The sequence below is a fragment of the Eublepharis macularius genome, chromosome 3, assembly GCF_028583425.1.
Source record: "Eublepharis macularius isolate TG4126 chromosome 3, MPM_Emac_v1.0, whole genome shotgun sequence".
Taxonomy (NCBI): domain Eukaryota; kingdom Metazoa; phylum Chordata; class Lepidosauria; order Squamata; family Eublepharidae; genus Eublepharis; species Eublepharis macularius.
The window spans coordinates 170,629,595-170,642,474 of NC_072792.1; the positions used below are offsets into that span (position 1 = coordinate 170,629,595).

Below are 12,880 nucleotides of genomic sequence, written 5' to 3' on the forward strand. Positions count from 1 at the left end.
CACAGTTACACCCTTATAAATCCACTGAAGTCAATGGGATTAGAAGCGAGTTATCACGGTGATCATTAAGCAGGGACTCAATTAGACAGGAGTTTAACAAAGGGTGTAAAAATAGGGATAATCTTGGGTTCTGTGGGAGTAGGCTTTTAAAAAAAAAATTTAAGGCAGAAGACAATACTCTACAATGCTATGTCCAGAAAAGGCACAAGGATAAATAATTGACCATAGGAGTGTAAATATGATAACCAGTTTCATTGGGCAGAGCAGTAGCTAAGCCTTCTGCAGATGCTGTGCAGTGCTCCATTCGTGCACACGCAGTTTCACATTAATGGAAGCTATGCCTGCATGGAAAATCCACACGTTGCCTTATTCATATGATACAGCAACTGAGAGCCAAGCTACAAGTGACACCTGACACAGGTTGGACACCTGTCAGCTTCCCTCAAGTTTTGACGGGAAATGTAGGCGTCCTGGTTTTACAACTTGGCTCTCCATTACAGCTGCAAGACCAGGATGCCTACATTCCCCATCAAAACTTGAGGAAAGCTGACAAGTGTCCAACCTGTGTCAGGCGTCACTTGTAGCTTGGCTCTGAGTGTATCATGCTCCTGAAACACATGGCTGGCAGAATCATGCTCGGCATGAGCAGAATGCCAGCATGATATCCACGGAGGGCTCAAGTGTCATGCGAATGATGGTGTTTGTGTTATGTGCCATCAAGTCACCTCTGACCTTTGGCGACCCTGTGAATGAAAGACCTCCAAAACGTCCTATCATTAACAGACTTGCTCAGATCAAGCAAATTATGGTATATGATTCCAAAGTGTGCTTGTGAATGTACCTCAAACATACATTATATTATTGATATTTTATTCAGACAAAGAACGGGGTGCTCTCAATATAGCTTCACAATATCATATACAGAGGTATATTAACATTTTAATGGATAAGGCAACCACTGCAAAATCCTCCCTCTTTTATTCCACATCTATTGATAAGGAATAATTACCGCACTTTTAGCTTCTGAACGTTACAACATTAGAAATCCCCCTTTACCCCATCATAGGTTTTCCAGGTGACAAACCAAAGCTTTCCATGTCAATTTAACACTACCAACGAATTGCAATGCTGTGAACTTTGTAAATAACAGGGCGGAGCCTACTCCATCCTACCAATCCATGAGCAAAGTTTATTTATTAAAATATTTCTCCTGCACTTTTCCTTTTGACTCCGTTTGAAGCCTTCTGCCAGTCTAAGTAGCATTCCCCTTCCACTGAAATGGCTCCTTAATTGGAGGAAGTGCAATTTAAGTTGAAGGAAGGGTCCTTAGCGGATCCCCCCCCCTGTTGTATCTCAGAATTGGCCTTTCCCAAATTGCAATTTCTGTCTCCTCTTGAGTCGTGCACCCTGTATGTTTGCAACAAAGATTTGTTCTTGTTTTAAAGTGTTTTGGGTGTAACTGCCATTTTATCCAGGGGAAATGATCTCTGTAGCCTGGAGATCAGTTAGAATTCCAGGAGAACTCCAGTATCTGGACAGGGCATCATTGCCTGGACAGCTGGTGAGTAGCTGCTATTGGAGCCTGCTCAGAAAAAGTTAGATTGCACACACTTGGTGGGAATCGTAAATTCTTTCCAGTGCCATCCTAACAATCAATGAACTTAGAATGGTGTAACTCTGCTTAGGGTGGCGCCGTCAGTCTTCCAATTCACTTTATGAAACTGCTAAAAAATACAATTCCCATCAATCCTGGAGATGGTAAAGAAGAGTAATTTGCAGAAACGACAGGAGCCATCCTCTGCACCAGGTTGTTCCCTCCCCCCCCCACTTCCATTGTTTTACAAAGGAGTGGGAAGGACCTGGCTAGTATGTGGGAATTCCCAGGGACAGCAATGGGCACCCACACATGAAGCTGCCTTATACTGAATCAGATTAAGGTCAGGACTGTCTAATCGGACTGGCAGCTGCTCTCCAAGTCTCAAGTGGAGATCTTTCATATCACCTACTGGGAATTGCTGGGGATTGAAACTGCAACTGTCTGCGTGCAAAGCAGAGGCTCTTCCACTGAGCCACAGTCCCTCCCCACCTCTGTTTGTGTGTGTCTGAGTGTGTGTGCGTGCACATACTTTGTGAGCATCCTTCAAACCCTCAAAAATGCAAGTCAAGCATTTTCAGTTGTCCATCAGGAAAGCTTACAAAAAACATGAGCAGTTTCAGGTCGAGCCTGGGGGCATTCACCCATTGGAACTGAATTTCTCCTGCCTGCCTTCCCTGGTCTGTTGTCCTGTGAGTTCCCCCACACCTGCCAGTTTCTTCCCACCTCAGACCACAAGTGTTGCTGCCTCCTGTGCAGCCAAGAAAAGGAACAGGCAGGAAAACCTTCCGCAGTTGTGCCTTCTGCTTAATTTTGAAGCTCAGCCCAAATCTTCAGGAATTATCCGGGCAACATTATTCATAAACACAAATTGAAAGAGTGGGGGAAATCTCGCCCGTTGACTGTCATTCATTCACAGCAATTGTGGGAAGAATAGAATGGCTAGTGTTTGCTTAGAGGTATCTAGGCAACCTTAAATGTACCTTAACTCCAGTTAGCACCTTAGAAGCACCGATGAATTAAGCCTGGGCCTCGGGCAGTGGTTATAAGTGGGACTGGTAGGTCACGTGTTGATAATCGTCGCTTTCCATGAGTAAAGGCTGAGTCTCCTCTAAAATCCCTTTCTTCTTACGGCATCCCAGTATGGTGCATCCAGCGATCAGTGCCGTGAGGATGCCACCAAGCACAGCCGCTCCCACCAGCCAGGGCCAGATCTGACGGGCTTGTTCCCAATAAGACACAAACGCATTCTGGAAGGGCTTGTCTGCAAAGAAAGACCAAAAGAAGGGGAAACAGCTTCATTTTTACATCAAGGAACAGATTACAGCAGGGTGCTAGAACACTGAAAAGCGGCAACCGATCACAGTGACCCGGTTCTAGCATTGCTTGGTGTTCTTGACCTTACAAAAGGCTTCTAACTCACACACCAAGGCCAGGCTGCACATTTGTAAAAGGACTGTTTGTCCTGAGTTTAAAGAATGCCAGGCACAAGGGAAGTGAGCACTTTGATCGGGACCATTATTTTCTCGGTGGTTGTTACACCTGTAGCCAGGGCTTTTTTTCTGGGAAAAGAGGTGGTGGAAGTCCGTGGGTTGCCCTTGGAGAAAATGGTCACATGGCTGGTGGCCCCACCCCCTGATCTCCAGACCGAGGGGAGTTTAGATTGCTCACCGTGCCCTCCAGCGGCATTGAGGGCAATCTAAACTCCCCTCTGTCTGGAGATCAGGGGGCGGGGCCACCAGCCATGTGACCATTTTCAAGAGGTTCTGGAACTCCATTCCACCGCATTCCAGCTGAAAAAAAGCCCTGCCTGTAGCTTTACATCATGAGAACATAAAATGGGACTCACAGATGAACCACCCAGCATCTTGTTTCTCACAGGGGCCAATCAGCCTGCCTGGAAGGCTTGCAAAAAGGCTTGTCAGCCTCCATGTGGTGGCTGGAGATCTCCTATGATTACAACGCAACTCCAGACTACTGAGATCAGTTCTCCTGAAGAAAATGGCTGCTTTGGAGGGTGGACTCACTTGACCACACTGTACTCTGCTGAGGCCCCTCCTTTCTCCCAACCCTGCCTTCTCCGGGCTCCATCCTCAAATCTCCAGGAATATTCCAGCTCAGAGCTAGCAACCCCACATGCAAGCAGAGTCATGGGACCCAAATCTGCATGTGTACCCAGATGTCCCTTCAGCCTTCATAATTAGGAGCCATTGGTGGACCATGAATTTGTTTAATTCCTTGTTATTGGGATTAGTAGCAGAGCGTGATTAATGCATAGCAGAAATAAGCAGAGCAGGCTGGTGTGTGTTTTACCTTCTGAAATAAAGAGTTCACTACCAGGTGAGCCTGATCTCATCAGATCTCAGAAGCTAAGAAGGGTCAGCCTTGGTTAGTGATTGGATGGGAGATTTCCAACGAAGACCGTGGTTGCAGAGGCAGGCTGTCATGTATGCCAGCATACCTGCCATTCTTGAGTTATGCATTTTGTGCTGATCATAACTGTTTGCCAAAGTTATATTCTGTATACTGTATATGTCATCCGAGAGTGTCTTAACTGTTAAGATGAAATACAGGAGAGCCAGTGGGGCCTCTCAGTTATCTGTTGAAAATATTTACTTTCACTTTCCCAGCAAGTGTTCTTGGAGGAGAGCTGCAAGCAGCAAATGGTGTATCTTTTCCCAGAGACTGGGGTAATTTCACTTTGTACTCTGTCTAGTCTAAACTAATCAGTCCCCATGTAACTTCTTTGGGTTTCATGCCAGAATGTCAATGGACTCGAAAGGCGAGAAGTTTCCCTATAATTAGTAATGCCTTTGTTTGAATTGTCACTTCTGCCAATTGCTACCTTCATGTGAACATCTTGGACTGCATAGATCTCTAATAAAGTTGCTTCAACTGGAACACCTGTGTGTTAACTGCGGAGAACGTGAAGGGACCTAACTGCCAGGGACTGACACAGGCAATGGCAAACCACCTCTGTTGGTCTCTTGCCCTGAAAACCCTGCCAGGGGTTGCCATAAGTCAACTCTGACTTGAAGGCTCTCTCCACACATCATCATCATCATCATCATCATCATCATCATCATCATCATCATCATCATCATCACAACAACAACATTCGATTTATATACCTCCCTTCACGACAACTTAATGACCACTCAGAGCGGTTTACAAAGTATGTCATTATTATCCTCACAACATATAAAGGTAAAAAGATTACGCTGGAAAGAAAACAATGAATATCTAACTGAACTTCATCTTGTTTCTTTTGTTTCTTTCTCTAACTTCTACATCTTTACATCTCTCTGGTTTAACCGCCACTCATCCTTTCTGTTTGAATTTTCTTTATTTAAACTATAAACTATACACCATAACATAATAAACAATAAACATAGAGAATAAGAAAAAACACACAATTCTAAACATGACACACTAACAATACATATATCTATAAAATTAAGAGGAAAAGAAAAAAGAAAACAAAAAACCCCTAAATTACACTACAAGTTGAGTTCCGATTTTCTTCGCAACAAGTATATACCATTTCAAGAGTCCCACTTATTCTAAGTTAGTCTCAAAACCCCTTTTTTCTATTGTTCATGTTTCTTAATCCATAAATCCAGATGTCAACAAATTCTTGTTCTCCATTTCATGCAAAAAGTCTGTTAACGGTTTCTATACAGTCAAGAAGTTAACTAATGTCCTTTCTCTAATTAATGCAGTAAGTTTTGCCATTAACACAAACTCCAAAACTGATCCTTAAGTAATTGCAGGAATGTTAATCGCACCCCAATAGAACTGATCACCCCATCATAGGACAGTTCATGAAGCATGAATCTCCCCTTTTCTCTGGCAGAAAGAATGACTCAACATCCAAATGGCCCCATGCAAATTAGCTATCTCTAGCTAAACATAAACATCAGTTTAACTCTTTCATGACAGAAGGGATGACACTTGCTAAAAACCCAACACTTTTGAAAACGGTCTTAGCTAGATGCTGTCATGGCATCCCAGGCCAAGGAGTCCCACAAGTTAATCGTGGATTATGTGAAGAAGTCCTTCTTTCTGTCTACTGCTCATCAACTTCATAAGGTGCCTCCAAGCATTTTGGGAGAGGAAGAAAAGGTTCTCCCTAACCACTTTGTCCATACAATGCATAATTTTGTAAACCTCTGGCATGTCTCTCTGATTTCCCTTACCCTTTAATGATCTTTTCTCTAAGGGCCAAGCTACAAGTGAGGCATGATCACAAGTGATCAAGTGGAGGGCAAGTTGAGCGCAAGTGAACAGGGAGGAATACATGTGAGTCTGTTCACTTGCTGTCAAGTGTCATTCATCGCTTTTAGCTTGGCCCTAAGGTGAAACATTTCTAAACTTCACCTTGGAGCAGCCAGCCAGGAAAGGGAGACATTCTGAAGCCCCCATTTCTGGACTCTAGGTAGAAGACAGCAGACAGACATTCAGAAAGAAAGGTGGCGAGATGAATACCACCATAACGACTAAAAGTACCATTAACTAAGGCCGTTTTCACACTGCTTGTTGGCCACGGAACATCACCCCAAGTTCCTGGAGCGACAGCGTTTTCCTGGCGCGATTTTGCATGAAAACTGCCGTTCTCGCATGAAATCGCGCCAGGAAGACGCTGTCGTTCCGGGAGTTTGGCGTGATGTTCCGTGGCCAGTAAGCAGTGCGAAAATGGCCTAAATAAGCACATATTTTTTTATTTATTTTTATTTTATTTATTTAATGGAGGGTATAAATGGTAAGGTGGGTTTTTTTTTTGCCATTTTCACTCTCCATTAAATATCTGTATCTGCAGGTAATCCGCAGGTTCCCAACAGATCGTCTCCAACCTATTCTGAGCTCCCCAGCTGATAGTTAGCTGCTTCAAAAGGTTTGGAAGCAGAAAACGTTAATTACTTTAAAAAAAAAAACAATCTGCTGTATCCCACTATTAATTAAGTTAGTGCTGAGAATGGTAGCAACAACCTGCGCAGTGTTTTCAGCTTGAAAGGGACTTTCCCCTCCCCGACGCGTTTCAATTATTTTCTTCTCCCCTGTAGCCTGAGAAAATTCCTGTGGCTAAATTCAATCTTTTCTCTTAATTTGGTGTTTTCAGTCTTGTTGTCCCCGGCCACACATATTAAGAAGTTAAACGCCTCTTCACCTCACCGCCGAGAGGACATTTCTCATGCATAGTCAATTTTGCTTACAGACAGCCGGTCTGGTATCAGCATCATATATCAAATAGTCAAGGGTGCTCCCAATGGGTCAAAAGTCGAGTCCAACTGGATCGGACCAGAGGCCCGTCTAGCCCAGCATCCTATCTCACACAGCAGTCAACCAGTTACTCTGGAAGGTCCAAAGCTGGACACAGAAGCCAAGGCCTTCAGCCAGCGGTGCTTCCTGACACTCACAGACATGACAGCAGGATTTGAATCCGGTGGCACCTTCGAGACCCACAAGATTTTCAGGGCGTGAGCTTTCGAGAGTTAGAACTCCCTTCTTCAGATATCTATCAGAAGAGGGGGGCTCTGACTCTCAAAAGCTCATACCTTGAAAATCTTTCTGGTCTCTAAGGTACCACCAGATTCGAATCCTGCTGTCCTACTGCAGACCAACATGGCTACCCACCTAAGATTTTCAGGGTGTAAGCTATCAAGGCCCTGATCTATATAGCCCAAGTGAGCCTGATCTCATCAGATCTCAGAAGCTAAGCCTTGGTTAGTAATTGGATGGGAGACCTCCAGTGAAGACCAGGGTTGCAGAGGCAGGCAATGGCAAACCACTTCTGTTAGTCTCTTGTCATGCAAACTCCACCAGGGATCACCATAAGTCAGCTAAGACTTGAAGGCACTCTCTACTCTACTAAGCTATCAAGAGTCAAAGCTTGAAGAAAGGAGCTCTGACTCTTGAAAGCTCACACCCCGGAAATCTTACTGGTCTCTAAGGTGCCACCGGACTCGAATCCTGCTCTTATACTGCAGGCGAACACGGCTACCCACCTAAAACTCACAGCCATGACAAATGCTCAGCTGCTTGGACCCTGTTGGACTTCAGGAGTAGTAGCTAAAAACCTCTCACTTCTTCTTTCCTCCTCCCCTGTCCTGAGATTGTATTCTTCCGCTAAATAAACCTAATTTTGATTTTGTTCTACCTTGGTCTCCATGTTCCTTCCAAACTTGAAGTGGCCCTTTCCAGCTTAGTCATAGATTGATCCCTTATGACCAGTGTGTGGATCGTTTGGGTCAAATTTTGAAGTCATTTTCTTTGGCCAGTATAAAAAAAAAACCCTAAGCCAGCAGCTCCCTAGACAAAGAGCAATGGAAGATTGCTTACAAACAGGGTTTATTTTGGTGGGCATTTGGATGCTGGCTGGCAATTGGGCACACAAGGTTCACGTCTGTTGTGTCCACACCTGGTAATGCTAGCCCTATTCACAAATCACAGTGAATGCACGTACATCCTGCATGTACGTACATACATCTATTCGTAAGAAAGATCCAATGATTAATCACTTTACAAACCAGTTTGGTGTAGTGATTAAGAGCAGCAGGACTCTAATCTGGAGAGCCAGGTTTGATTCCGCACTCCTCCGCTCAAAGCCAGCTGGGTGACCTTGGGTCAGTCATGGCTCTCTCAGAGCTCTCTCAGCCCTACCCACCTCGCAGGGTGATTGTCCTGAGGATAATAATAACACAATTTGTAAACTGCTCTGAATGGGCTTTAAGTTGTCCTGAAGGGCGGTATATAAATCGAATGTTGTTGTTATTAAATGAAACTAGGGACCGGTACCTAGAATAAATGCTTGTTTGTTTACTTCATTTTTACCCCATATTTCTCCCAAATGGGGACTCAAAGTGGCTTACTTTATTCTCTTCTTATCCTCACATCAACCCTATGAGGTAGGTTAGGGTGTCTGTGACTGGCCCACAGTCACAAGCTTTCATGGCAAACTAGAGATTTGAACCTGGGTCTCTCAGATCCTAGTCAGATGCTCTAACCAGTGACCACTACATTACACTGGCACACATGTGGCTTCAATTGCATCTTCAGCTGAACATGTGTTGAATATAACATGAGAATTGTTTAACACACACAAGACAAATCAAGTATACACTGTTTATGTACACATATTGATTGTGAACAGGGCTACTGTCCAGCCCTTTCCTCGATTTCCATTATTCCCCGTAATGGAGCCAGGAAAGAGAAAAAACTGAGTGGGATAGAGAAGTGCAGGGGGGTGCACTTAAGGAGGGGGAAAGTTTCAGCACCCTCCTCCACATGCATGTTTCATTGTTCAGGTAAGAACCCATCCTCACGTGACATGTAAAAGCAGTGGAACTGTGAATGGTGGCACGTTTATAGGGAAAAGCTCAGGAGCAGGGCCTGGGTTTATGTTCCCTCCCTTGGTCCCAGAACCTATGACAGTTCAAAGATGAAAACAGGCACATGCTTGTACCACTTACTAATCTCATACCAACGATCACTGTGCAAGTCCCACAGGTATTCCCTGTTGAAGGAGCTTCATCACCAACTGTTTGGATTTACTGTACAGTAGCCTCTTCTTAAAATACTCTAGAAGTTCGTTATGGTTGCAGATATATGGGGAGGGGGGCATTTATATATCTTGTATAGTTCAGGGACCATTCAAAAGAAAATTTGTCTTTTATGGACTGCAGTTTCTATGGCTGTGCTTTCCAGGACGGGGGAGGGGAGAGGCCAGTCTAGAGCTAGCTGGATGTTTTGCTCCACTTTGCTCAGCCTTTACAATATGCCCCATCCCACATGGATTTTTTCCATGCAGAACCCATGATCTCCAGCATAGACTTTTTTGGGTGGGCCTCCCTTTTTCATAGGCAGAAAACTGGTAAGATCCGGCCGTGTGTGAGTGTGTGTGTGAGAGAGAGAGAGAGAGGTATAGGAGCTTTGAAATTCAACTAACTATGATGTTTCACTTTCAAAAAATTGCCTAGTGCCTTTTACTGCCATCTTCGAACTCTTCCTTCCTCCCCTCTCCTTTGGGGCTAAAACTCACACTGGGTGATAATGCAGTCCTAAACAGAGTCACACCCTTCTAAACCCATTGTTTTAAATAGATTTAGAAAGATGTAACTCTGTTTAGTACTGCAGTGAAAGGCTTCAATGTCATGTGGAGTTTGATTCTGCCTCTCAGGCCTTCATAGTAGCAACATAGTTTTACACGATACAAATAGAGAAATTATCCCCTCTAGGCTATTTTGGACTTTGAACTATTAGAAATAGTTATATCTCATTTGGTAGCAGAGTTACCAAGAAGCATTCCCCCCCCCCCCCCATGTGCAGTGATTACTCTCCAGCCAATTAAATTGTAGAAAAGATGAATCTTACAGTTTATTGAGGTAGATTCCATTCACAACAATATTTTGAAATGGAAAGAAAGAATCCTAGTCTAAAGAATCAGTTCCCTTTACCATGGCCACGTACCGCAGCATCAAGGCTGCACGTGGGTGTGTGGATGAGGCCTTCATGCCAGGAGATCAGAAAAATGGCTCCTTTCCCTTTGGAAAGCCATAAAGCAAGAAGAGGGAGAATCTCCCAAAGGAAACCAGAGAAGAGGAGGAGCCAGGAGGCATTCCCACCTTAGAGACAAAGAGAAGCAGCTTACTTAGGAAGAAAGTAACACATACACAAAGAGATACAGTGCCCCCCAGTGTCTAAGGCATGCTGAGTCACTTGTTGCGCCACAAACCAGCAATTCTCAGTGCGGTCATGACTCAGATTCCATGCATACTGGGACAGATTGCTCAAAACATGGCTTCTGCGCTTCTAATTGGAACCTATATAAAGATCTGACACATACAGAATGTCCAGTCCTTTTCTGTATTACCTGGATTTGCTAGATATTCATAATCGTATCCTAGCTCTTGTGATGATATGAAGAATTCTCCGTTCCTGTACAGCGGAATGAAGGGGACCATGTAGTATTCCCGGTTGTGTCCAATGGGGGCATTGGCTGCAGGGTAAACCTCACGCGCGGGTTGATGTCTTCTGAGCCACTGTTCAAAGATGCTGCAGAAAAAAGGCATTAGCGTTAGCGATCGTTGCAAATAAGTTAGGAACTTAAAATAAGTAAGCAAGGAGAAGAGTCACAGCCGGCTCAAATATCTCAGGGAGGTTTTCACTTTTGTAACGTGGTTGACTTCATTTGAAGCTCTGTTCTGATACGATAGGTTTCAAAGTGGCACAAGAGCAGATTGCCAGCCCTGATTTGGCAACCTCTAGGAGTACTGGGGTGGGGGGAGGAAACTGGGGAGGGGGAGTTTTGCTGACTCTCTGATGTCTCTCCTGAGAGTGTCTGGAAGTGATATCAAGGCATCCACAATGCTCTAAGGATTCTCCCAATCCCGATGATAAAGACTATAGAGATTTGGGGAAGTTCCTAGAGTGTCACAGATGCCATGACATCATTTCCCCACTGCTGCACTGAGAAAGTGCAGGGAATGGAGTGCGAGAAGTTGCCCACCATTGATGGGCAACTGGTAAATCAACACGAGAGAGGATTCTTTGTCCTGCTCTGGTCTCTGGTCAAGAGGCTTTCTAAGGTGACTTCTGCAAAGTGATGGAGCTCCCCTTGCTGGCAACGCTCATATGGAGCTTTCCCTTGTGCTTTCCTGAAGTCAGCTGTGCTGTGGTGAAAGAGCCACTAAGTTGGAGGAAGGTTTCTTAGGCTGGAGGACGTCCTCAGACTTTGTGGAGCGTAGTGGTAGGATACAGGGCACTAAATGTTCTAGCATTTGGTTTTCCGTCCCTATGTCCCCTCTTATCAAGCCATCTCTTTCCACCTCAGGGGCTCCATGAATAAAGATATTAATATGCTGGGGCATGAATAATTTGCAGGACTGCCCAGGGAGAATATAGAAGAGATGTATGAGGTGGAAATACAGAAAAAAGTACTGAAAAGATTATTAAAAAGCACCTTTCCTATGAGAAAAAAATGCAAGTATCTGTCTCCTGTTATAAAAAGGACAAATATGGGTGGGGGGGAGGGAGATGATAAAATTTTATAACATTATGAACAGCATGGAGAAAAGAGGGGAGAAAGAACATTTTCTCCTTCTCCCTTAATACTAGATCTTGAGTGCACAAAATGATGTTGGTGGACAATAGTTATTAAAATGATGGTGGATAAACAGCAACTGGTGGTGATCCCTGGCCTCAAGAAGGTTTGCCTTGCTTTGCCGCAACCAGTGCTGGGGCCTTTTCGATCCTGGCACCTACCTGGTAGAACTCTCTGTCCGTGAAGGCCCGGTCTCAACAGGATTTGTTATCGTTTCACTGGGCCTGTAAGACAGAGGTGTTCCACCAGGCTTATAGTGGTTGAGACAGGTGGATCACCAAATTGGCCTCCTTGCCAGTGTGTGTGGGGGAACATGTGCCCCCAAACCTGTATTAATTAGTTTTTGGTCGCCCTGTTATTGGGCCTCAAACGGGCCCAAATCAGCCTGCAACAAAGCTTGGGAGTGCTCTCGGATGATGTCAGTGATGTCGTCGTGATGCCCAGGAAGCCAGACAAGTAAGTGGAGGTGGGGGAGGAGAGTGAAAGCAGGGGATCCCTCCACACTCACTAGGGGAATGGGATCCCTAGTAGATGATGACGATGATGATAACGATAACCATATGCTTATATATCGCCCTTCTGAACAGATTTGTGCCACACTCAGCAGTGAACAAAGTCAGTGTTATTATTATCCCCATAATACAGCTGGGGAGCTGGGGCTAAGAGGAGTAGCTTACGCAAGGCCACCTGCTGACCTCATGGCAGTAGCAGGAGTCAAACTAGCAGAGTTCTGGCTAGGAGACCAAACACTTAACCACTACACTACAGCAACTCTCCTGTTGGGCTAGAGAACACGGAATGGGTGTTGTCCTGCAGTTTCCAGTTTAGGAAAGATTATGAAAGCTGTTATTCCGATCCCAAGAGTGGAACAGTTCATTCTCACTGGGGCAGTCAAATGCAGAGTTAGTCCGGACTGGCATTTTGTAGTGATCACTCTGCCTCTGTTCCAACAGTGCGCAAAAGAGGCGTTCACCCAGATCTCTTCGCTCAGAATCTAATCAAGGCAAGGCTAACCTTTTCAAAATAACACCATGAATCACTTCTACAGAGGCAGAAGGGCATCTGGTAGAACACTCCATAATTACCTTGAACGTAATCAGGGTGAAAGACCTTACACAGTCTAAAATCACACAAGCCAAAGAGTGCCTGTTCAGAGATTAGCAGACCAGGGAGTGCAACTCATAATA

At 44.7% G+C, this 12,880-nt stretch overlaps 1 protein-coding gene across 1 annotated transcript in view; it reads right to left on the minus strand.

The window, feature by feature from the left end:
* Nucleotides 1–2,637: 2,637 nt before the first annotated feature.
* TYR (tyrosinase) overlaps nt 2,638–12,880 on the minus strand; it is a 64,904-nt gene continuing 54,661 nt past the window's right edge. The window contains exons 4-6 of the mRNA XM_054974212.1: nt 10,474–10,645; nt 7,550–7,567; nt 2,638–2,853 (exon numbers count right to left, since the gene is read on the minus strand). Coding sequence (XP_054830187.1) covers nt 2,638–2,853; nt 7,550–7,567; nt 10,474–10,645 — 406 coding nt within the window. The remainder of the gene's footprint in view (nt 2,854–7,549; nt 7,568–10,473; nt 10,646–12,880) is intronic.